This window comes from Malurus melanocephalus, unplaced genomic scaffold (genome assembly GCF_030028575.1).
Source record: "Malurus melanocephalus ecotype Western Australia unplaced genomic scaffold, MMel_1.1 scaffold_54, whole genome shotgun sequence".
Classification (NCBI taxonomy): domain Eukaryota; kingdom Metazoa; phylum Chordata; class Aves; order Passeriformes; family Maluridae; genus Malurus; species Malurus melanocephalus.
Window position 1 is genome coordinate 1,679,596 of NW_026623286.1, and position 26,695 is coordinate 1,706,290.

The window sequence follows — 26,695 nt, forward strand, 5'->3', positions numbered from 1 at the left end:
TGCTATTATTGTTAAAACCTTCAGGTCCAAAGTAATTTGAAACATGCCTTATTTTCATATGAATCAGTGGATTCCTTGGGCATGGAGATTATCTGGTAAAGGGAGGGAAGGAGTGTACCTTCTGGATTCAGTGACRTGCATTGGAAGTTTCTGTCATATGGGTGAAGTCACGGAATGTTAGTAGTATATTAATATTTGTGTTGCTCTTGTCTCTCTTCTGGCACTGGGAAAGAAGCATGTTCCTAGTCCAAGCTGATTAGGTTGATTTTAGAAGAAGTTGAGGGAAATGAGGAGTCTTTACTGATTTGCAAGCTATTGTGCAAGATCGTTGAGTGCGACATGAATTACAAAGTTTTAGCTGTGCTTTGAGGGGAGAAGCAATTAGACTGGCCAGCAGGAATTGGCCATTGAGGGAAGTTTGCAGGAAAGTTACACTGTTTCCTGCCTCTCTTCGGTACAGCTCTAATTGAGCTGAATAATTAATTAAATATCTAAAGCTCGATTAGCGTATTCTGCATAGCAATTTGAAAAGTTCTGTCTTTTCTTAAGCGACATTTGGCCTTTTGAAGAACAAAAAATTGGAAATGCTAATGTTTTTCATCCAACTAAGGGAAGAAAATAAAAATGTCTCCATAGCAACAAAGCTTCTTTCTAGATGGTTTCCTAAAATATGCCTGAACCAGAAGCAGATGTCTGATTTGAGAATCTCGCCTTCTTCAATGTAAACAAATAACTTATAGGCAGGTGTTGGAAATAATATGGAAATCCTATTAAAGAGCYCTGGGTTCCTGTCAGTCAGGAAGCCCCTGCCACAAAAGGGTTGGTTGTCTGAATAAAGGAGGCAGAGCAAATTCTCGTTAGGCTTTAGCTTTTCCCAGGAAATTATTGTCTCTGCATGCTCTTTCTCCTGCAAGCCTGAATGCAAGCCGTTTCTTCTACTGATCCCCTCTGCCACCCTCGMTTTCTCCCTCTCTTCTCCTGCTGGATTAGCGCTTGATGTTGGTGGCGGCTGCTGCTGCTTGGCTGTTGTGTCATTTGTGATTTTAACCCCTGTTCCCTCCTGCCCCCCATCTGCAGCCCTGCCTTGGCTGGTGAGAGGATAGCCAGAGGAGATGCCTGACACCGGCCTGAGTGARGGAGGAAGGGAGGTTATTTGTGTGAATTTATGAATTTTGGTTAAGATTTTGGCATGGGTGGTTTGCTGGTGTCACATACTGGGGTTCCAAATAGAAGTGTGGGTTTGTGCATAATGTATCTAGAAAGTTGGTGGGACACTTTTTTCCTTTGGATCCTCTTTTGATGCTGTCACTTTTCTGGTGGKGTGGTGTGATACTTTTGTTGCATTTGCACTTTCTGGTGTCAGTTTTGTCCCCAGTCAGGGCAGTGCTGAGGTCTGCACTACAAAAGCTTTCCTGCCAGCTTACCTGCAGCCTGTGGGTGAAGGATTTAACACAGGGCAGGAGGAGCAGGTGGTGAGGATGTGCTTTCTGGGGTCTCCAGGCTGGAAGCAGAGACGATGTGTGTGTCTCCCCGCTTCGTGTCTCTACTTTCCTTGGCATGCCAGACATAGTGATGCTCTTAATAACACTCAGAGGGTTAAATGTGGATAAACACAAAACAAGGCTTCTGAAAAGCCTGAAGATTATCATGCAGCATTTTTCGGACTATAGCCCCCGAGACGCACTTCATAAAGCCAATAAAGCGCGCACTGGTGGTCTCCTGTTGCCCTGGCAACGGACCACAGGGCACCCTGTGTGTGAAATGCATGAACATCTGCGAATTAATCTTTTTTTGGTTTGTTCTTTCCTTGGCACCGGTGGGGCTGTGCTGGCTGGTAGCAGCAGGGCCAGAACTGGAGGGTACCCCAGGGATGCCCCCAGCTCCAGGCCCTTCCCCAGCAGCACTTCCTACAATGAAGGGATTGAAGGGATTCAGCTTGATGTCACTTTTGCTGGGATGCTGTTAGGTTGCTTTTGGATGCATGTGGGGAAGGAAATTAAAAACATGTTCTCCTAAGTTGAGGTATTGTTTGCCTTGTTGGTCTTCCATGAAAAGATAATCTTAAGAGAAAAATTGAAACAAGAACTTATGTCCACACAGCATTTTTATTTCACCACTCACGTGCTTCACTCTCATCAGACTGTAGCAGAAACAGTTGCTGAGTTGAGAGGTAGAAGGTCTCACACAAATCATAAATGAAGACGTGTAGCGAAAATCAGCGGTGTGACAGCTGACCCAGCAAGAGGCCCAGCCACAGCTGTGCTTAAAAGATGCAAATCCCAGGGATGGTATTTTCAGCTGCCTCCTTGAGGAATTACTGAGACCACTAGCATGGGTGTCACTGCTGTCCTGTCAGTGCCCTGGAAGGTGCCAGGTGTTCTCTCCCCTTGCCTGCTGCCACCCTCATCCCTGCTGCGGTGCACCAGGGTTCAGGTTTCGTGTCTGACTGCAGAAGCTGTGCTGGCTGCTGGCTCTGACCGCTGGCTGCCAGCTCGGGCTCGCCCCAACTCTCCACCAAGTCTCAGGGAGAACTGTAGGGGGATCACTGTGTATGTTGTATCATCAGCAATTGCTGCRTGCAGTCAGTGTTTTAATGAAGTATTGGGAGTGAAATGCCACTTTAATCTGCTAATTGCATTAAAAGAACAGCAGATTGCTCAGTATTGCTTCTTTTTGATCTGAAAACTTATCAAAGAGTACCGAGGAGCTTTTAAGTGAGGTATAGCAGCCCGTCCAATGCTACTTGTTTGCATACGAACATTAGCAGGCACAGCTGCACCTCTGTTTTTCTGCCACTCAGGAGGCAGTGAATGCAGCTGTGGGAGTGTTCTTAATGCATACTTATGAATAAGTGGGGCAGAGGGGTGGGAGAARGAAAAGATTCAACATGGTTTGTTCCTTTTTTCATTAACTGGGTGAACTGTCTGTCACACATTCTGCATGCAGTGAAGCTGGCATATTTCGAGCCACTATGTTGTTTAAAAGAGGGTATACAGTATTTTCTTAGCTATATTAGTCCTTACAGATCAAAATAAATAGTAACACTGATTGGCTGGCAGAGTCCTGCTTTGTCAGACTGTTGTGTTCTGCAGAGGTGCAGCAGGAATATGGAAAAAATGCCAGGAGAGGTGTCTCCCAATTACAGTGGCCCCAGAAGGGTTGTCCACAGTGGTGTGTGGTTTGTGTTTGGCACAGACCACACACAACATGAAACTCTTCAGCTACARCAACATATTTCTGAGTTCTTTGCTCTTTTTTTTATATTGACAAAGCGAAGAATCTATATAGAAATTACTAGTTACATTGAGTTAAAATGCCAGTGCTGACCTAACTAACAAAAAGCTTTGCCTTGTGATCTTACACCACCAGAAAATGATTGTATCTGGTTTGTAGTAATTATATCTGTGTTCATATTTCTCGTTTATCCCTGGAATGTTTGTTGAAGCCATGTCTGTTGATGCTATACTTCTGCCCCACCTCTCAATTTCTTCTGAAAATACTGAACTGCAATTTATTTTATCCCTTGAAGAAATTAATGTTTTGCTTTCCTTCCCCTGCTTTGAGTAAAGTGTCATGCCGTGACCTGCAAATACTATTTTGTAATGACCCTTGCTCTCYCATACTGCAATTTATGAGAAGAATTCAATGTCTGAATAATTCTAAAATAATCCCTTTTAAATCAATTACAGTAAACCTTGTGGGGTTAGAGAAACATTTTTCTGCCATTCCCTTGGAGTCCAGTGTCTTTCTGAGTGATGCATGATTGACATTAGAGTAGCAAAGGCACTCCACCTTAAGCATAAAGGCACCTGCCCAGGATCTCTTTGGTGCCTTTAGAAAAAGCACCGTGTGCTCACCATCTAGATAGCCTAAAAGCTTTCTGTCACACTGCAGGGGTCTGAAAGCAATAAAATTATTTACCAGACCTGTAGGACTCTGGTGTGTTTTATGAAGGTTTTCTGGTAACAGCATTATCTTCAGCCTTGGTGAAGGTTGGGGGTGCCATTTTTGAATCCTTCSTGCTCTGCTGGATGAGGAAGAGGAGATGCCATGAAAAATTGTAATGTTATCTTTCTTCCCCATTTTTCTACAGTATCTAGCATCAGACTGTTTCTGTATCTAGTATCAGAGGGTTTTTTTCCTCCAGAGTTAATCTGCACAAGTTTCAGCTCTTTTAATACCAAGTGTTTTCTGTGCTACAGTACCTCTCCGTTGTGTTTTTCCTCTTGGTGGACCTTAAACAATTTTGCAAATCCTGTTAATGACTCTAACAGTCCTGCTAATGCTAGTAAACAGAGTTAATGTTGCAAATAGCAATAACCTGATTTATAATATTAAATGCAACAGAAGTTTCCCTCCAAGTAGAGTAGGACTGTAGTGGGTGCTAACAGCTGTGGTGATCACAGTGTGATGAAGCTGCTGCCATTCAGTAGACAAGTGTTTCATTATTGTTTTGGACAAAAAGGGGAAGAAAATTTTATTTGATAGAAGGAGTCTCTCATGTTGACAACAGACAACACCAGAGATTGCTACAGTGCAATCACTGCAAAGCCGTGTGTTTCGCAAACAAAATATGTTGCAGATTCTAATTATAAAAACAAAAATATGTTCTTTAATTTGACATACAGGCAGAATTTCTCTTACTCTTTTTCTAAGTCTTAAAACTGCCAGGAATCCTCTCTGGAATAGTAGTTACTCAGCATGTGCAACTGTTACTGTAGATGTCAAAAATAAAATATTCATAAGTGTATTTGATATTGTATTATGGCTCAAGATACATATCCGTCCAACACTGCACTGTGATGTATATGTAAACTGGTCTGAGGAAAAATATTTGTTCATATCCAGGGTTGTTCTTGTCAATAATGAGATTAAATCAGAACAAGTACCATTTGTTACCTACTTTGCCTGTTCTCTTAAAGTTTGCTAAAAGTTTAAAAATAATATGTTAATGTAATGATGTGATTGTGACAAAAGCCAGCAAAATCAAGGAAACAGGTGTCTGGAGGTGACTGTTTCCCATACTAAAGAGGCAGTTGAGGTAAACATGTAACATTTAGCACTGTGTTCTGTGCAGTATGTCTGCTTTGCGCTGGCTGTTAGAAACTGTAAACATGAACCCATGTGAAACCGCTGGAAGAAGGCGTGTGAGCATTTGCCTTGTGTCAAATGAGCATGCAGGGCAGTGGAGGAAGGGAGGTACGAGGGAATAAATGCACGCTTTCTCTCTGTATCCACCTGACTAACTAATGTGCTTATTTTTATCTACATTTTACATGTTCTCTGGAGAGAACTCTTACAATTCACATAAAAAAAAAAAGAAAAATCGTAGGTAATTGTAGCCTTGATTATGCTGTATAGAGATCAAGCAGCTAGTAAACTTCTGCGTGCCTAACATTTGTGTGTTAAAAGCTGTGTGCCCTTTATACCAGAAGCAAGGCGTAAGAAGGCGTTAATCCTCCTAACATTAATGCTTTTCAAGATCACAGGTCACCACTGCCCTCTCTTACGGTCAGAACCAGCCTAATGTTCCCTTTTCTCCTCTAGGACATCTGGTGGTTCCTTGGAAATATTTGAAGAGCCATCGTTTAGTAGTTTGAAGGGAAAGCCTTGAATAATTCACACAACAAATGATTAGGCAAGSACTTGTCTATCTAACTGAATTATTCTGCATGTTTGCTGAAGCAGTTAAGCAGCAGAACAGCATTTTCTTCTCTGGAGGCTTTACAGTGGTAGTATTGACCCACCTAGTTATTGGGTTTCAGCCTTTTGTTGACACTGTTGTAAATGAAAGCAGTCTGGACAGGCACTGAGCAGCTGGGCTGGATAATTGTGAAGGATTCGTGCTTGTTGCTGTTACCCTCAGTGTTTGTAGTGRGTTGTTTGCTTTGACTTTTGTTGAACTGTTGACAAAAGCATTAGATACAAATGGGAACAAATAAAGTGGTGAGATGCCAGGAGGGCTTGGCAGAAATGGTGGTTTTCATTCCAGCTTAAATGGGGAATGTCGGCRCTTGTCTAGATGGGAAAAGGAAGGTGTATTCAGCATTTATGTGTTTCTCCCTCCCTTTTCCCTTTCTTTCCTTACTGCTAAATATGTTTTGGCAAACAGGTGAATAAAAACAGAGCAGAGGCAATTTCTCTATGGCCTTAACTCCTTGGCACTATGTTTTTGAAGCTCTGTCTGACTGTGGATGTCTTGCTGGGCAAATCCAGTTCCTGAAATGAAAGGATTAAGCATATAAAGGGAAGGGGAGAAAAAAAAAAAAAGAGAGAGAGAAAAGAGGGGGGTGTGCAGAAGGAGTAGAGTTGAGAAAAGAGAGGCTTAAATAGAGCAGTATACACTAAGTAGTATAGCCAGCAAAATTGAAGTCATTTACTGGAACGCTTTTAATTTGGTTTAAACAAAATACTCTTTTGTATATTCAAATGGGGAGTAGCTCAGCTGTTGTGAAGCCAGAAAATTAATGGTATTTTTAGTGAAATAGCAAACGCTTGTCAACAACATAGCTGTGGATGATAATGTTGTTGGCATTTTATTCATGAGGAATTATCAATGCAGGTTACTGGACAACATAGTGTGACTGGAATGATTGAGCACAGGGGGGAACCGGCTGTCCTTCTGTAAGATGATTTCATTTAGCGTTTAGTCCTTCAGGAAGAGAARAAGGAGACAGAAATAAAGCATTTAAAAATACATGTTTGAGGTGGGGTTCTGGGTCCCAGAGACTAACCTTTTTACCTCTGTGTGGCTCATAGTTTTCCAGCTGTCCTTCTTTTCAAGTCTGTCTTGAGGGATGGCACRGAATAGAGGCAAAAGGGTAGCGTCACATTAGCGTGCCTTTGCTCAAAAAGCAGTTTTGGCCCTGGAGGAGCTGCAAGTTTGCTCTAACGATCTACGACACTTGAGTTTTGTGCCTGAGCATCGTTTGCTTGGGACCTTTAGTGGATCTAATGTGTTGTGAAATACGGTTATGGTGGCTGATTGTGGAGGAAGTTAATGTATGATCTGGAGGTTTGCCACTTGGCAGGAGAGATGCTTTATGTTTGTTATTCTGTCTATAGTTTCCTTGTAGCAGACAACTTCAGCATGTTGTGMAGGTCAGCTGGAAAGTGGCAAATAAAGTTCACAGGGGTGAAAACACTGCTGCAGTGAAAGAAAAGGACAGTGTTTAGTATTGCTGACTGAAGGCATRCAAAGATATTCCTTGCCTCTGCTGTAACATGTGCGCTTTCTGGTATTTGATATAGCCACAGGTTTTTGGGGTACCAAAGCTGTGATGTGCAGGTATTTTTTGTTGCCTGCCTTCATGGGTCTTCAAGTTGTCCTAAAATCAAACACCATAGTAGCCAGGTAATTGTGGTATTTATGAACCCATTTTGAGTAGTCATCTGTGAGTGTTTTCATTATTCTCCTTTGTTATGGTTGCCATATTGTTCCTACTCTCTTCACGATAAGAAAAGGGAAGCACAAAGGGAGATAAGGAAGAAATTGCCTTTTACTGCTGTCACTGCTAAAGTTTCTCGTAACATGCAGCATGTTTGTTGTGTCAAACCATAGCCCGGTCAACATCAGCAAAAAGTGTTTTGCGCAGATGTTAAATACTGTGGGATAAGGCCTGATTTTTTTATTAATCCTACAGACATCAAAACAAAGGGTAGAAATACCAAGCTGTTTCTAGCAAACGTACTGGGAGTGGTATTACTGTGCCTATCAGTTTGTGCATGATGAATCCCCAATTCTTTTCTCATTGGGAAACCCTGAACAATTCTAAAGGGGGTTAAAGGAATTATGAGAGAAAGTTCCAACTCTGAATGGAGGAAAAATGAAAACTTTTTGAAAAGCAGGGATTTAAAGCCAAATAAAAAAAAATATATTCTATGATAATGTTTGAACAGCATTTGGGAAACCCAGGTCTGGTTCACCTAAATTGAGAATTGAGAAAAACAAACTTGTGAATGTTCTGTGGCACTGCCTTACTTTTAAATCAAGCTTGGATAGTTTTGTGTTTTTATGTGAAGTGCACTTTTCCCTGTATTTTGGTACACAGAGTTATCTCRTTAGGCTAATCTGCTTTGCCTGCAGGCTTGTAAGAAGGATCCCAAGTTGTGCTTTACCTGGAGAATCAGAGAGCTGAGACCTGGAAGCAGGAAAGAACTTTTGGACTGAATTTGCATTGAAGTAACAGTAGTTTGGAGTGAAGCAAGGAGAGAGAGAAGTGTACTGCATAGGCTGGGATTGAATTGGACTCACTCAAGCCACAAAGTGATTGTTATAACCATCATATGTGGGGCAACATCCTTTTATACCATCTGGTGTCAGATAGTATGCCACTGGAGTTCCAAGCTGGCCAGTTAGGACTAAGAATGGATATGGGAAAGAACATTCAGTAACAGGAACAGTAAGATAATAAGACTGAAGTAAAAGTGTAGCTGATAGATTAAGCCCTAAATCAGCRGTGCACATCCTTCAGCTGCAGAAGGTCTTTACTGGCAACTTGTCATGAACCAGTGGGCTGCACCTGTTTTGCATATAATTTATATAGGATTTTAATCAGATAAGCACAGACCGTGTTTGTTTTTCATATTTATGTAGTGCTTTAAGTGCAAACACTGCATAGCACAAAGCAATAAAAGACACTGTACCTGGTGGGTTATAGTAAAAGGAGTGATGATGGGAATACTGTCTCTGCATTTCTGAAATCAGGGAGGTTTATGTGACATCTGGCTGTCTTTGAGTAGGTCCTACACATTCTGAAATATAGGTTTGAGTCTTTTAGGCAGCTGCAAGTTTGGCTTTGTACATATCTCAAATACATGAGGTTAATTTGAGAAAAAAATAATTTCAAAGACAAACTTGCAGATAGCATATTTTCTGATTAATTCTATTACCCATGGGTAATTCTGAAAACAATAGAATTAAACACCTACTTGTGTTTTCTTCCTGGAACTTTGCTCAGACTATTTAGTTGTATCTGAGATGGCTTTAGTTCTCATGAGCTTGGCATGCAATGCAGAAATGTTTCCTCTTTTACATTTCTCATGTCTGTGTGATTACAGATATAAGCAAACTAAGAATGGGCTAAAGTTATACATTTGTGTCGTTTCTGAAGTTTAGTGCAGGTACTCTGTTACAATAGTTGGATTGCTCTAATCCTCTGGTTGTGTTTTTACTGGTACAAGGAATACTGATTATTCCTCCCTCATTTTCCCATTTCAGTCTACCAAGTGTATTAGATCCATTTTGGTGATACYAGAGTACTTCCAAATCTTCTACCCATGAATCCTCCCAACAACCCTGTAAAGGAAAGAAACACTCTGTACAATTCTGAAATTATCCCACTTTTATAGATAATGAACTGAGGTATGAAGAGGCTTAATTGACTTCATGTGATCAGACCAAAGAGCACACTATTAAACCTGCRTTTCCCAAATATAAACACAGTTTTCCACCCACCGCAGTTTTAGATTTTTGTTCAAGCATCAGTTTTACTTTGTGATACATTTTTACCTAATTCTTCTTTTGAAATCTCACAGTGGATTTGAGTCCCATTCTTGACAAGTACATGCATGCTTCTAGTTTGACCACTTAATCCTTTTGAGCTACTTCCAGTTTCAGTTGACTGTTGTATCTCTGCATGTTTTTTTCAGAATACAAGCTTTGGTTGAATTTTCATCCTTCCTTCAGGTTCGATTACATTGCTCTGGTGTTTCTTGTTGTGCATCTCCTTCACAGCACTTATTGGGCCTAGGACTGGGAGGGATACTAAACATGTTTGCAGATGAAACAAAACTGGGAGGGTCTATTAACTCCTTTGAGCACAGGGAGACCCCACAGAGAGACTTTGACAAACCAGGGGTCTGGGCAATCACCAACATGGAAAAGTGCTRATGCTGTACCTGGTCAGTGSCCAGTTGAACATGAGCCATTGTGCCCTGGCAGCCAGGAGGGCCAAGCGTGTCCTGGGGGGCATCAGGCACAGCATCACAGCCGGGCACGGGAGGGGATTGTCCCGCTCTGCTCTGACCTGGGGCGGCCTCACCTCCAGGGCTGGGGGCAGATTTGGGCAATGCAATAGAAAGAAAGGCATTAAACTTACAGAGCATCCAGAGCAGGTCAGTGCGGATGGTGAAGGGCCTTGAGGGGAAGCCTGTGAGGAGTGGCTGAGGTCACTTGGTCTGTTCAGCCTGGAGGAGACTGAGGACAGACCTCACTGCAGTTACAACTCCCTTGTGATGGGAAGAGGAGGGACARGCACTGATCTCTTCTCTGTGGTGCTCAGTGACAGGACCTGAGGGAATMGCCTGAAGCTGTGTGAGGGGAAGTTTTGGTTGGATATTAGGAAAAGATTATTCCTTCCCCAGGAGGGCGGTTGAGCACTGGAACAGGCTCCCAGGGCAGTGTTCACAGCAGCAGCTTGACAGAGTTCAAGTGTTTGGACAGTGTTCTCAGCCACAGGGTGTGACTCCTGGGTATTCCCTGTGCAGGCCCAGGAGTTGTACTCGATCCTTGTGGGTGCTTTCCAACTCAGCTTATTCTGTGATATGCAGCAGAATCAGCAGCAGCCCCAGCACTGTTACGAGGGTTGTGGCGAGGGGAGATCATGTTTTATGATGTTGCTCACCCTGGGCTAACCAGCAAAGCACAGTGCCCAAGCCCCAGGGCTAATGTTAGCCCATCTTGGGACCACACCACCCCCAGTAGCATCACTGCAGACATCCCAGCACWGTGCCTGAGCTCTTCTCCATTATTTACTTCCAGCCCAGGCCCACAGGCAAGGGCTCTGGCACTTTCTGTAAATGGAGCAAGATTGTTCAGCTGCAGATCAGKATTTTGGGCACAGTGCTCCACCTATGAGTTAGCAAGGTGCCCACCAAGGGCTGCCACACAGCTGGAGGACTCTTTCAGGCTTTCTCCAAGGCTGATGCAGGGGCAGCAGCCCTAGAGGTGAATGTGGGAATGTGACTTGTATCAGTAGTGGAAGTGCCCTATAGGGACAGCATGTAGGTGGGGAAGGATTCCTATCCGTGAGTTGGAGCTTTGGATACAATGGTGCTTGCTGTGAAAGAGTTTATTACACTTTCTTACTGTAAGGGCTCCATCTGGTGCTCTAGGTGTCTTTAAATGAAAATTTGCATTTCCTGTCAGAACTGAAGTCTATACACAGTGAACATTCTAATGGTCCTATCAGTCAYAACAAATAAAGCTTTTCCTGCACTCCAACCCTATGAGGGGCAAGGAAGGGCAATGAAATTAAGTGAGACAGACTGGACAGGTCCAGAATCTGTCCCATCTTAGCAGGAAACAGTAGTGATGACCCRCTTTAAAATTCCAGATTTTCTGTCTTAAAACAGGACTTAGCTCATTACTGAAAGTAAGCAAGATAGCATTGCACACAAACTCAAAGCAGCCCAGATGTTGGTTGGTAAACAGTGGTGTGACTTAAAACTCAGCCTCTTAAGTTCTGGCTAAGACATGCTGGCAGTGCTTTGKGTACTGAAAGTAAAGCCCCACTCACTCTTCAAATTTGAAGATGGTGTGTGCAGAGATCATCGTTGTGGTCAAGCCTTGCATCAAGAAACACTTCGGTGGCTATTCTGACTAGTGTATTGAAAATGAATGGTCTTGGACATCTGTTAAGGAGAAGAAATGCACTGATGTGCTAGTTTGGAAGCAAACCAATGGAGAAATTGCAGTGTTCCAAGCCTCAGATTATACAGGTGGGAATGTTCAGTCCCTCCCCTCTGGGTGGGGCATTTTAAGAGTCGTCTGAGGTAATTCTGTGATTCCCGGMATCTTTGGTGGCCTCTTAGCAGAGATGGCCCCCTGGAGGRTGTTATCAGGGCTGAATCAGGGAGAAGATGAAGAGCACTGCCCCACCGGTTTTAACAGCTTATGAGGATGGAAATARAATACATACTTTTGGTTATACCTTCCACGTAACCCAAGACAGGTGACAAACTTGTAATTTGAGATTTAATAACTTCCCAACTGAGAAGCCCATTTTAAAAATCATCCTGTGCATCTATCTCAACTCCCTTTTAGTCTTCTCACCTGGATCAGTCTTCTTTTCAACTAAAATAATTCCTGACTGCATAAGATCAAGCTGCCTATTTTGGTGTCCTTTAAAGTGTGGATGTTGGTGTTTGCTGTACTCCAAAGCGAGTTAAAAAATGCTCGTCTTCACTGTTTCACCCAGTTAGTGGGTGCCTAGAGGAAATTATCTGTAGTGAAGAAGCCTGTGGAGGCTTTCCCTTTACCCTCTAATTCTAGCTTTTATAGTGCTTCTTGGGCCTTTGATCTCCACACTCTTAATTGGCTCACAGGGAGATTATTTACAGTCAACAAGAAAAGTACCTTGAACTTGTCATTTTAATAAACTTGTTACTTGCCAGCTTCTCTRGAGGCATCCCACGTGGAAATAAACATCTTTCATTTTGTTTTATAAATAAATTTTTAAAATGGTTTCCTGTACCGCTGATGAAATACCAGCTTCTTTGCAGACCTAAATCCACACCATAGGTATTGCTTGGAAACAGGCTTGTTGTTCTTTAAAATGTACTGAATGCTAGATTAGAGAGCATAAGACTTCCTTTTAGTCTCCTGTTTCCATCAGCTCATTTCTAAACTATTTCAAATAAAGAGCCTGAGCATGTATGGTATTTAAAAAACCTTTCACATGATGTTTTTAAAACAGATCAATTTCAGCATTAGAGTGTTAGTATTTCAGCAAAGGAAAATTCAACTCAGGATTGTGTGACTGTAATGGTAATGTATTATATCCGTCTTCCTTGGAAATAAGTGTAACAGTAGAGTTGAACCTAGTGAATTACATAATTTAGGAGCATTTGACAGAATGCAGTTTTAGGGATATAACTGTAAGTCTTCCCTTAAAAGCAAATGGAAAGACGAATCATATTATGAAATACTTAAATGAGAGATAAGAGTCTTCAGAAATTACTTAAAATAACTAATTTGAATAGAAGGTCATGTGTGTGCATGCCAAGTTAATCACRCTTAACTACTTGGCAGTGTGCAGGGAGAGTACAAGACAGAGATTTTTGCTTTTTCTTTTCTCTAACCTGAATTAAAAATGTATTGGCTACTCGTTGCTAACATCAAAACATTTCCAGCTAGCCTGAAGTCAGTATTTGATTGTGCTTTTAACATTTAAAACATTAACAGYGTGACCTGTCTAATATGAATAATAGAAGGCCCAGAGAAGTAAAAGCTACTGCTGCTTCTCTTGGCAAAGCTCTGTGATGTTCAGGACTTGTAAAGCATCTAAAAATCTGGCAGAAAGGACCATGTGTTTTTTTTTTTCAAAGTAGGTGTTGTACTTACGATGTGCTATTAGATACTGTTGTAACTGCTTTAAGGCTGACTGCAAAATCTGTGTTCCCACCACTCCTCCATCCATTCTACTTAGCAGTGTCCTTGATTTGAAGAATGAAACTGGGGACAGTTTCAGCAGGCTGAGGTCCAGATTCAGAGTAGTGCACGGTAGGCATCTAAAATTCAGCACATGCGTACTTTCCTCTGATTTCTTTTTCTGCTTTGTGATTCCGTAAGATCAAAGTGTGTGCCTCAAATCTGGCATCTGCTCAAGTGCTTTCCTGAGTAGGAAATGGGATAATTTCCTGAACAAGGGTCTTGGGAACACAAGTAAGTGAGGTTAGATGAAGTGAGGCAGATATAATGGGCTAGAATATTATTTGGGCAGAGAGAAGAACAGTAGCACTCAAAGAATTTTTTATGGAAGATATTGTTAATAGATGGTTGAGAGAATGTTTTCTTTCAGAATCAGCATAACCTGGCATCTGCAAATATTTAATAGCATCCAGCCATGTTTTATTCACCTGCCCAATTAAGAGATTGGTTGGATAATTAATTCTGTTTTCACTGGGCAGTTATCAGTGGCTGTAGCTTCTTAAATCATGTAGGGTACTAAAAAAGCATAAAATAAATAGAGTCTTCAGAAGCCACACAAAATCTAATAGAGAGGAGAGGATCAAATTGCTAGTCTCTTGCTTAATACCTGAGAAAAACAAGTGAGCGTGTTTCTGCTGACAGAAGCAGTCAGGATGGGGAGCAAGTGTTTCTATTGAATTTTAGGGGGCTTTTTGTAATTGTGGTAGCATTTTGAAGGCTGCTTTTTTCCCATCAATTTCATACTGATAAAGTCAGGGACAATAGGATTAAAAATAGGGAGAAGRGAGATAACTAGTCAGAATGTGTAGAAAGAGATCATCAGCTCTATCTGTGAATTATTCAGTTAAAACAATAATTTGCTTTGTCTTCTTATSATCTCCTAGGCCATCTCTGCAGCAAAACAACTATAAAATTCTTTAGAGACAAACAAGCAGAAGGGAAGAAAATGAAAGTGTTTTTCCCTGGAGGGTTGATACATATGGATAGATTGGAAGGGAGCAGAAATGTGGAAACTCAAAACYGATGCCTTTGCCATGAATATAGCCTATGTTAGATATGACTGAAACTGAAAATGTGGGATACTGAGGCACAGTACCTGACTGAAGGCAGTTAAATTGAGTATCTTGTGGGACTGTCTTCAGATGTGATCTCAGTGGTTTTAAAGCAGCCAAAAACAGGCTCATTAGCACTAGGTTAGATCCTTCTGGTCAAAACAGAGAATAGACAGGAAATGTAAATCCCAGGAGAAAGTTGTTAGGATCTGTCACGTAAAACTGAATCCACTTAAATATCCCCAGAGAAGGCAACACTTAAAACCTGATCATTGCTCCATGAACATGGAAAATCCAGGGGGTGTAGATGTGTATTTTTTACCTCCTAACTTTGGTTGCCAGTACTGAAGAGATTTTTATAACCCTTGTGGCTTGAGACGCTGCAGGAAAGTGTTTGCATTCAGCTTGGCTCTGTGCCTTACAGTCCATTTTAATCACTATGCAAAGTGAAAGGATAACAGTTCTGCTATGGTGCTTGGTCTGAAAAGAGGACTCCAAGTAAAACCCAGTTATTCTTCAGAGGGATTTCCTGATTCTTGCAGGAGCAGAGTGTAAAGCATACTGACACAGGCCTTTAATGGCTATCGTAAAACRTTCCCTCTGTAGTGTTGTTTTAGAATTCTGAAAACTAACCAAGTATCGTTTTCRGTTTAATTGCAGTTGCTGTGAAAACATAACTATTGTTAATGTTCTGGAGATATGTTGGATGTTAGGAAATTTTTTATGCATGTCCATCATTGGGTTTTGAAGAGCACTCCTGGAGTGCTGCTGCTTATGGCACRACAGTGAGTCAAAGCCTTTAATGCAAGCTGGTGGCTATTCTGTTCTCTTTCATGGTGCTGAGCCCACAATTAAATTGCTGTATTGAATGCTCCAGCCAGTTGAACTTTTTCTCTTACTCTGTGATTACATGCTTTCCCTTGCTATTTCTCCTTAGTTAACTGCCARTACTCTCTATTCTCTGTTTGTGTTTCTGTTTTGTTAGAGCTGCTCAAACTGTTTGAGGTCTCGGCTGAAGGACATAGCATGAAAGATCAGTAACTGGAACCCCAAATAATTATTTGAGGAAAGGAGGACTATAGTTTCACATTTTCTCAGCACTGCTTTGTTCCTCAGGTTTCCAAAGATATTTATCCTGAATTCTTCTGACTTTCTGAAACTTGATGACCTTTGACCCTTCCATTTAAGTGAGTCTGRTTTTGGCTAAAGTAACGTTTAGGGGCTTGCATGACCAACATGCAGGTTTGTGTTGGATTTTCCCACTCATTACTAACAAATAGCAAAATGTGAGTGAGAACAGGTTTCCTGGTAAATGTAATATGTGAGCTTTGAAGCTTCTGTAAACCTATCAGAAATGTTTAACTCTTTTTCCTGCCCATCTTTTTCTTCTGTTCCCAGCTGAAATCAGGTCCTTTGTTCAAACAGTCTTGCTTACCAAAGGGGGCTTGTTTTTCTTGGCACATTTGATCTCACTGTCTTCATGTGMCTGTGCTAGGATATACTTTATCCTAAACATGGCTTTCCTTTTTTCCCTTTCAGCTRTGTTCTTCTTCTGCTCCATGCTTGTCCTAAAGCTGCATTAGTTCTTCTCCCCATCCTTTGACCCTCACAGTGTCAGTAGTGATTAGGCCTTATGTGTATTATGTCCTTCAGCCAGTGATTAGTGGAGAAGCTGTATTTTAAAGGATTTATTGCAAAAATCCATCTGTGAAATACTAGCCAGCAGCCCTCACCATTGCTTTAAACATCTGCTTTTCTTGTCACCAGCATGCACCTGTACACCAGGAGGGGACAGAGAAGCATCATCACAGGCTGATAGGATTATACATAAAAATTGCTGGGTATCTTCAASTGTTGGTGTGTGGCCCTCTCAGCTTTTTCAGTGGATTGATAAGTTTATGTTGAAATACAACTGGAATTAATGTGTACAACCACAGTAGTTTATTGTTCGTTTTATCACCCATTTCATAGCATCTAGACTTTGATGCTTTTAATTAGCTCAGATTAAATACTCCAGTGGTACCACCAGTGGCAAGGCAGATCATGAGTGCAAAGAGTAACAYGGGCATTTTTTAAGAAGTGACACACACATATGCATAATATACACATATATCTATAGTTCTTTTGACGTAACACTTTTGAGAACACTTGGGTTTTGAAGACTGCTGAGCCTACATATTCTCTTTATTTTGGACCTTTTTACGGCCTTCTTGTTTCTCTTGCAGGCAGCATTGCACATCTAGACTTTGATGTTTTTTATGGCAATCTTATCTTCTAATTAACTTCATTAATTTTGCAATTAGTGAAGTTAATTAGTGGTTAAAAATGCTGTATAAAACTTCAAAGTTTGCATTTTAATCATAGTTTGTATTAAAAATAATTATCACATGCTTGATTACTAAACTCACTGCAGTTAGCTCAGACGGGTCATGWGATATTAAAACCAGCTTTGTTCTGTGTCTTTCCTAGCTAGTTAGTAGCATTTTTCAGTAACAGTTACTGAGGTTATGTCTGATATCTGAAAATGCATCTATAGGGAAAAAAAAAAAAATAAAACAAAAAAAAAAAAAAAAAAAAAAAAAAAAAAAAAAAAGAAATTGATCATGGTATGGAAGTTAGTTTTTAGTTTGGGCTGGTTGAGAAACAAGTGAGAAAAGTGGTACATGAAAATGTTAAAGAAGACAACCATGACCAGTGATATATGCGGGATTAATACTTGGCTACTGACCTCCTCTCCCTTGATGAACCATTTTGGGAGAACTGTGCTCTAGGTTGTACTGCCTGTGTAACCCTGATCAGGASCCACCATGTAAACCTAAAGGTAAGGGTGTGCTGAGGAAAATCTGCTTGCTTAAGGGCTGAAAAGAGTGTGYATTGAAAAATTAAAGCAAAGAGGACAAAATCAATATTCAACCATGTAGATACCAGCATGCAGTAATAGCAATAATAGTAGTTTAATAATAATAACGATGCCAGCAGCAAAGCTAATGTACATGTGAGTGACCTCAGGAGGAGGAGTTGCTGTGCAAATGCTCCACTATGGTGTCTGTWGATCAACCCACAGGATCTCACACCATCTTCCTGAGTTTAACCAAAATAATGCCTGTATGTGCATACAAATGTATGTAAATGAATATTCCCTTGGAGCTCTTAGGCTTGCAGTGAGGGAGCCATTGGCTACAGTTCCCTCCCTGAGCCCATTGTCTCTGGGCTTTACTGGACTGCCTCTCCTTTTGCCCTAGCCTTTCACCTGTCTGGTGGGACATGTCCCAAATCATGCCATTCATAGTTCACCAGAGCAGTCTTCATCTCACCCTTAGGATGTCAGAAGCCTTAACCTAATTTCTTACTTTCTTTTACCATTTATTTTTCCTTTTTTTTTTTCTGTATTTGTGATTTAAGTGTATTATCTTTGGCAGCTCAAGCCCAAACCTAGGGCTCTTCCTGAGTGCAAGCTCCAGTATTGGTGCTTCCATCCATAGCATTGGCATCAGCCAACAGAGCAGCATTACTGCCTGGTCATTTCCCTGCGATGCATATTGTATCCATTTTTATAGTTTCTTTTATACTTTCARCAGTCTTTATAACAGCAATAATGTCATTCAGATAATTATACCATAATTGACCTTAACGTTGAGCATCCTTGGCTTTTACTGCAGTTTGCTTAATACTTCAGTATGGTCAATTATCTTGTAATTCCCACTTTGTTGGGAATTATTGTTTTAATTATTCCACTCCAAATACATCATTTTGGCATAGTAGTAAGAGTACACTGGGGAATGGTCATACTCGTGAATGCTTTAAAGAGTTACCAGCTTTAACGTGTAGGAAGGCRTTTCATCTTGTCATGTCTAGTCATTACTTTTAACACTGATTTCATTTAATTATCACTTAGTCTGCTCAGGCCAGGTCTTCGTCTGGAGAAGTCAGCATATGGGGAGTTGGGGCTTGCAGTTGGATGGCTGTGCAATCTGATTTATGATTTCCACACTGATTTCTGCCACATTACAGTGTGAGCTATCTATGCTGATGCAGCTAAATTCCAGTGGAAGCTGGGATGAAAGAGTGATTTTTCTTTTTTTCCCCAGAAATTTGAGCTATTAATTATCCCAAAAAGACAGTGAGTATGCTGGTGAGAATTTTATGGCTGCATGGGAGGCTTTAGTGGCTCTTGTGRTACTGATTAAATTTGCACCTGTGTGGCACTGATACTCCATCARGAGCAGTGCCCTGGTGGTGTTGGAGAGAAAGCAGCGTGGTCCTTCCAGTGGGAGATCGTTTTGGTTAGTGCTGTGCTCAGCGCTGCCAAAAACAGACTGAATGATAGCATCATGCTATGCTCTACAGCCTAGTGTAAAAAATAACTGKGGGTCCAGTGCTAGAGAGACACTGTTCCACTTCTTAGGCAAATTATGTGAACATGGCAACGTGCTCAGCCTTTCTATAAATGTGTAYGTTCATTATTTTTTGTCAGCATTTTGTGGTGTATTTACCATGAATAAAAATGTTCTRGCGAAGCAGAAAATGAAAGACTGGTATGTTCTACTCAAACACAAACTAAATRTAACCTACTTTCACCAAAGAGTATTTTTTCCTGTGTCTGATCTAATTATTACATGCGAGCAAACTCAGTGTTGTTTAGTAGGAAAATGCTACTCTTCTAGTAGATTAATGCATTTTATTGAARAAAACAGCAGTGTAAAAAGACTTTATTTCTCTATAAATTTTAATAGTTACTAAAACAAGGACTCTGGCCCATTAAGTTACAGCCTGCCAAGTCACAGTGCTGAATCACTTAATTTCTCTAAGTAACTATCCTATTCCAGCTTCCTAAAGGCAGCTGTTAAGAGAGCWCTGATGTTTTAATCAAGGAACAGGGCAGAGTCTGTCAGCTAAACAGTGTGTTTTGATGGGTTTTTCTTTCACAGTCTGCACATGTAAAGGAACTCTCTTGGAGTTTTTGYGCTTGCACACTCAGAAACCAAGGTGTGGGTGGCTATGGGATTATATGCAGGAATCTGATGTCAGTGAAAACCATGAGGACATGGTTACATCCCAGTATTTCTCAATGAAGGGTGATCCTTCCTGTGCTTATGGACTGAAAAGCTGTTACAAACGATGGAGGGAACTCAGTATGAGCAACACCRTTGTCCCTCACACAGTGAACATAGCAGGTCCGTAGGAAGAACCCGACCATAGTGCATTGTCTGTGTGTGTGACATGTCTTTATTACTTAGCATAAGAGATGAATTTAGCTCTGTCAACAGAAGTACCAGAGATCCCATGAAGTCACTGATCTTTATGGGGCAGGTGCATTTCATGTTGAAGGGAAAAGAAGGTGGTTCTGCAGGGGTGTGGATAGGCTGGGTCCACGCAAGGAAAGGGGTGTGACAGTTAAAAGTGGGAAATGTTTAGATTTGTTCTGCAGTAATTGACTCATGAGACAAAATAGTGTCAGTTCTAGTACACTGGACTAATTTCAGAGTGAAAATGATGTTCTGCCTGCTGTCAGTACATAAGTTGTCTCCATTTTTTCTGCTGATGTCGGGTGAGAATACTGCAGGAGGATCTTTTCATATTGGTATAAGGTCAGATCCGTCGAGCAGTAAAACCATTAAGCAGTGTGCATTGCCCCARTGCCCAGTGTGGTGCTCATACTTTAATGTGCTAGTGATAATTAGCTACTTTATCTTTCTAGTAGGGAACTTCAATTTATTACTTTATTAAGTAGTGAAATCAAAGATTAAAATGGTATCTTTAGCACATTGCTAACCAGATTGTGAAAAATGGAACTGTATGGATTCAAATTTATGAAAATAAATATTTCTATTTAAATAAGTGCAGTAGTTTAATTCTTTAGACATCACTTTAATTTGTAGTTTATTGGTGATTATTTTTCTTCGTTTTAAAGCAAATTGGTTTCTGTGGGGTGAAGTTGAGAAATAATRAATTGACTTCACATTACAAGCTACTGCCTTCCAAATTGTAAATGAATATAAATGTAATAGGAGCATAGTATTAAAATCTTTTGCAAAAGGCTATGCTATATCATTGTAGTAAACAAATACATTTTTCAAGTCATTAATGTTGTGTTTCTATTTGGCCTTTATTTTAAGGGTTCTGTACCCTGGCACTGCTGTCTTCAAATGTCTTAACATGTGTTGCTGCTTCAAAGTGAAAAATAACTTTGTTAGTTTGTATTATTTGCTATAATTGTTGATTAATGATCTGCTTTAAAACTAAATTAGTATTTTAAGATGTTTTTGCACAGTATGGGAAAGGCACAGACTGTGCCTTCAAGACTAGCTTTGTTCTTAAATTTTTATTTCCACTCAGTGTTCTTAGAGTGTAATTAACAATTACCAGTAAAAATACTGGTAGATTTTTGMGAATTGTACCACTTTATAAATCTGAACTGCTATTCTTGAGAACTGGAATTTTTAGGAAAAATGGAGAGGAGGACCYGTGCCCCAATAGGGAGTAGTATTCTCTCATTTGACTTGAACAATAACCACAGCTTAATTTCTGTGTTTAAGCATTCTTAATCCTTACCAAAGCTTGTGATGTAATAAGGAAAAGAAGAAATTCTGTAATAGTGATGGAACAGAAGTTGCTCAATGTAAATGCTAATTTCTTGGTTTGTATTCATGTTAATATCTGCACTGAAAACCTCAAAACCAAATTGCTGTGTTGTACAGTTTTATGTGGAACAACAGCTGTCCATCATGCACAGAGGAAAAACCCCCAAACCAGTGTTTCTGGATGAATGGGAGGATCTAAAATCCATCAGTCAGGACTTCTTTGGTTGTTCCACACCACTCCAGTATAAAAGGAGGACAGAGATCGAAACAGTCAGCAAGATTTCAACTGGCAATTATTTTCATCTCCATTGCTGTCATTTCCAATTCTGCAAAAAGCCTGAACACATCCTTACTTATGTACCTTCAACCACTGACTTCAGTGTGAGATAAAGTTTAGTGCATGCTTAAATGCTTTCTTGAACTAGGGCCAAAAGCTGCTGCTGCTACTAAAATCGGTCCCAGAGGGAACTTTGCATCTTYTATTGCTTCCTTTTTTTGTACACCAAGACACAGGCTCCACAAAGCTTTGGAAATATGGTAGAATTTGATAAATGTTGCCAGCCTTGTTTAAAGGACTGGAGTGGAATTGCTGGATGACAGTGCATAAAGTGCACATTATCTTCCTTTCTCTCCTGTCCATATGTGCGCTCTTTAGCAATCGTTACTAGGTGAGAACTGTAGACTGGCAAGAGAATCACTGAGCCAAACTATGTTTTGTTTCTGTGTGCTGCAGGCATAGCCTGTAATTGTAAATGGCATCAAAATAAAATGATTTTGGGTGTTCTCACCTGTCCCTGCCTGCTTCAAAACTGTTCAGAAGCTTGCTTCTTTCTTTGGTAGAAATCTTCATTCAAATGTTTGCTGAAGTGTGACTTGCCTTGAGCCTCTCTGTTCTTTTTGATTTACACAGCCAAACACACACACATGTGCAAACACACACCCCTCTTCTGGGACTATTGATTTAACCCTGCATATTTGTAGAGGAAACAAACCAAAACAAGACCAATGCACAGTATCCATAAAATTCATCCCATTGGCAGAGCAGATAGCCACTACGGTCTGTCAGTTGATCACCTGTTTCTGTCTTTTGCAATACATTGTGCAGTTTTTAATATGAGATGCTTGCTGGTTAGCTATCAACAATTAAAACCCAACGTGCTATCTGTGAGAACAGATCCAAATCATTCTGTCAGCGTAAGGTGCATTGAGGGGCAGTGACAAATGAACCACAGTTGTGCATGAGGGCCTGATGATGCTCTCTTCTCTTTTTTGGACTGCAGAGCTCTTCTGTATCTCCCTCAGCCAGCTTCAGAACAGCAGAAAAGCACAGAAATTCTACAGATTATTCTTCAGATAGTAAAAAACAGAAAACGGAAGAGAAGGAAATAGCGGCTCGTTACGTGAGTAGAGATTGTCTGCATTGTGTGTTGTTGAACTTAAATATTCCTCTGAAATTTCACCCGATTCCTGCTGCATAACTAATTTTAAAGATGAGGGTCAAATTTTARCAGATTCTTGCTGCCAACCTCTAATGTTGCTAGATTAAAGGTTTTGATGCATATGATTGACACTGTTTTTAACTATATGAATACAAAGCACTGGAGGCTGTGTGACAATAATGCTGAGCTTTAGTTAGGCTGGGGGTTGTTAGATTGGACTCTAGTTTGTCTTAAGTGAGGATTTCATCCTGTGTCCTTCTACACCAGTGTGAAAACTGGAGGAATGCTATAGTTGTGGCAACCTGCTAAGCAGAAGCCCTGTAGGTGACCGAAAGACTCTGAATGTATTACYATGTAAAGCTTGGTAAAACTGAATGGTTCACTGCATATTTGTTAGCAGCCTTTCTCTGTTTTCATAGTTATTAAGAGAAATTGGAATATTAAATAGAAGCTTTTTAACACCTTGTGATTTTTCATWGCAGGACAGCGATGGTGAGAAGAGTGATGACAACTTGGTAGTTGATGTTTCCAACGAGGTATACACAATGGTGATTTTTCTACCTTACAATAATGGTGGTGAGGATGTGTTCAGTAGTTTCTGTGCATATTGGTTTTATGAATAGGATTATGGCATTTGCCTTCATAAGGGAGCTTGAAATGCCTGAGGGAATCCAGTCGGATCCTCTTTCTTTAGAATACAAATCAGATCTGTAACACTTCTACAAAGTACTTCTTGTTTCTCCTATGAACAAAAAGTTCTCTTGAGATATTTGAAGCCGGCCCAGCACAAACAGAGGGGGTGCAGCTTGTAACAGTGTCTGTCYTTTGTTTCACTCTGGCCATGACTTCGTGTGTGAACTTTTTTTGGTCTGCCAAATGCCTCAAATCTTTCCAATCTATCACTTGAAAAAAGATATTTACTTTCCTGTTTCAATGTCCATAGATATTTGGCATTATTTTTCATGGTTAATGGCATCAAATTTTAAGACTTCTAAAAAAACCAAATTGTCCTTCATTATCCCTCTCAATTTTACAGTTGTATCAGCTRAATCAATTACGAATGGGAGGAATATTTCACTTCCTCTGACAGATTTTCATTCCAAAGTGAGGATTGCTCAAGACAAGAGCTAGTGTCTAGTATGAAGTTTTTATGCTAACCCATATTCCTGATATTTAGGATCCTTCTTCTCCCCGGGGAAGCCCAGCACACTCTCCACGGGAAAACGGCTTGGACAAGACTCGACTGCTGAAAAAAGATGCACCAATTAGTCCGGCGTCTATTGCATCCTCTAGCAGTACTCCTTCCTCCAAATCCAAAGAACTTAGCCTTGTAAGTKCTTCAAAATGCTTCTGACCCCTGATCATATGCTGAAATAGATGCTTACTGGATTTCTGCCTGTACACAATTTCTATTTCCACAGATATCAGTAAAGCACTGTGAAGCATCAATTTAATATTTGTTTAATTTATCTTTTCAAGGGAGTCTTAATAAAATAATAGAAAATCTACAGTCTTTTTTTTTTGGAACAGGAAGTGGTAATTTTCACTGGTGGTGTGGGTAGATGATAGATGTGGTGTTCTGAGAGATATTTTTCTCCTCCCCCACATGAAGAACTGTTATTCTGAGAATAAATAAAAGTACRCAGGGGTTTCTTGAGCTGTTTTCCTGTGCTGTGGTTTATAGCAAATTCAGTTCCCTGCTTGGATGTGATTTGGTTGTTAGCTTTGTTTGAATTACCAGGCTATATACAACAACAATAATTTTTATTTTCTATCTAAAAAGTAATCTGTCATTTACAAGAGCCTTCCTTGACTTGCATCACAAATCATAATGCAGAAGAAAAGAGCTGCCTGCAAGGGGTGTTCTTTCCTTTCCTGTTTGTGACCACAGTTAATCACCTACCTGAGCTGCACAGTAATTCCCCTCTCGGCTCTTCACAGGGCAGGGTRTGCAATTATTTAAAGAAATAAAATAAATAAAACGAAAGCTTAAAGTGAATGTAGTGCTCAGGAAAGGTGATGGAATGACAGGTTCAGACCTGAGAGTCAGTGGTGTGTCTGATGAACAAGCCTGTCACAAGAGCAGCACTTCACAGTTCCTGACTTTATACCCTGTCACTGTCTCCATTCGGTGTTTCCAGCACCACGTCTGGAYGTGAGTAGTTGGTCAGTTCAGGATTTTTTTCTGTTCCCCTTGTCCATCCCTCACAGAAAATCACAATCATAATGGGAGCAGGTCCATGAGCACAGTGAGACCACTGACAAATTTCACAWATGCTGCCAGTTGTCAGATGGCAATGATTTTAAGTCCCTTACCTCGTTCTGAATCATACAAATGCTCCTGATGAGAAAAACTGTGAAGGCTGTAGTTAATTACCAAAACCACTCTTAACTTTTTTCAGTGTCTCTTCATCTTCTCTTCTCTGCCAGGGTCTGCTGAAACACAAATCCAGGAGCTAAATATCACTAATACCACTAACCAGTACCCACTACCTGTAAGGGTAAAATAATTTACAAACTGTTTTCCTTTTTCCTTTATTGGTAATTAGAATGAGAAATCTACCACTCCTGTGTCTAAATCAAACACTCCAACTCCGCGGACTGATGCCCCAACTCCAGGCAGCAACTCCACTCCCGGACTGAGGCCAGTGCCCGGCAAACCCCCAGGTGTGGACCCGATAGGTTAGTGTCCATATTTYGATGGTGTGGAGCAGTGACCATTTGTCCCTTGTCAGGCTCCCTTTAAATCTGTAACAATGAGTCAATATGTTACAGTTGCATAAACAGGGTGCTGAGCTGTTTCTTCATCATCGTAATACAGTGTTTTGTACGTCTTTGGTGGTCTTTTCTTTCTTACTTTGTTTGGCTGGTTGGTTTGGGTTATTTGTGGGGTTTTTTTCTGTTTCCTGAACTCATATTTCATCTGATGGCTCTAGAATGCCTCTGTAGCTTCTCACTTTCCCCCCTCCTCTTATAGCTTCAGGGTTAAGGACACCTATGGCAGTGCCGTGTCCTTACCCTACTCCATTTGGTATCGTGCCACACGCTGGTATGAACGGGGAGCTGACCAGCCCTGGAGCTGCCTACGCTGGTCTACACAACATTTCCCCTCAAATGAGTGCGGCAGCTGCAGCAGCGGCAGCGGCGGCAGCTTACGGGCGATCTCCAGTGGTAAGTGTTTGCCGTCGGTGCGTTTAGTTTAGACAGCTGTTTATATTAAATACAAGACCTGTGGGGTTRACTCTAGTTCGCTCTCTTTGTGGTTTGGGGAGTATGCTACGGAGAACGTGAATTAAACAGTCTTCTTTTGCCTAACTCTTACTTTAATACACCTTTTTGTTTTGCTTGGGGAAAACTATAGGTTGGTTTTGATCCACATCATCACATGCGAGTCCCAGGCATCCCTCCTAATCTCACGGGCATCCCAGGAGGAAAACCGTGAGTATCAAACATTCAGCTTTAAAAGTCAATCATCTGTTGGAAGTCGTGTTCCCTTGCTGGTTGGAATTYCCCTTAGCTACTGAAAACTATTGTGTGAATAGAAATAAGTATAGCTATTCAGCAAGAGCAGGAGAATCGCTGTGTAATCTTAAAGTTGCATTTGTAAATTTGTTTTGAAGACTAATAGCAGTCGACACGGACTGGGTGATACAAAGTAAAGGAGACAGAAATAAATGGAAAATGGAGCAGAACTCCAAATCTGGCTGGCTGGTTATTTATGGAAATGCAGACTGGAATGGGATCTCAGCTTTCTGTCTCTACTGTACTCTGCTTCTCAGTTTAAAAAAAATTATTTCTTTGTTCACAAAAGCCTTGCAATTACTTGCAAGCTTAGCAGCTGTGTGCCAAAAAAGGAGCACTGRAATGTTTTGTTTGATTGAAAATACTGGAAAGAATTACTTTATGATAATATTCAGATTCATCCTTGATGGAACTGACCCATAAAATGTGACCTGCTTTACCAGGCTTTTCATGTTGTGAGCCTTGGAAGAAGAATTGCAGAGGCAACGAACTCTCTGCTCACATTCCTCTTGAGTTAGAGAGGGGAAAGACTAAAGTAGCTTCACAAACCATATTGATTCAGATTTTCTRTAAGGGTCATCAAGTTCCTCTTCCTTTTGACATTTCTGGGACACTGTGACCAATTCATTCTGGAGAGTTTGACGGTCAAGGGATGTTTGTGCCAGTCCT

General features: G+C 40.7%; 1 protein-coding gene across 3 annotated transcripts in view; it reads left to right on the forward strand.

Moving 5' to 3' along the window:
• LOC130573250 (transducin-like enhancer protein 4) overlaps nt 1-26,695 on the forward strand; it is a 95,704-nt gene that overhangs the window by 60,919 nt on the left and 8,090 nt on the right. For 2 of the 3 annotated variants that reach the window (XM_057365564.1, XM_057365565.1), the window contains exons 9-14: nt 22,346-22,465; nt 22,987-23,040; nt 23,682-23,834; nt 25,054-25,186; nt 25,482-25,675; nt 25,866-25,942. In XM_057365564.1, coding sequence (XP_057221547.1) covers nt 22,346-22,465; nt 22,987-23,040; nt 23,682-23,834; nt 25,054-25,186; nt 25,482-25,675; nt 25,866-25,942 — 731 coding nt within the window. The remainder of the gene's footprint in view (nt 1-22,345; nt 22,466-22,986; nt 23,041-23,681; nt 23,835-25,053; nt 25,187-25,481; nt 25,676-25,865; nt 25,943-26,695) is intronic. The other variant, XM_057365566.1, reaches the window with a different exon arrangement.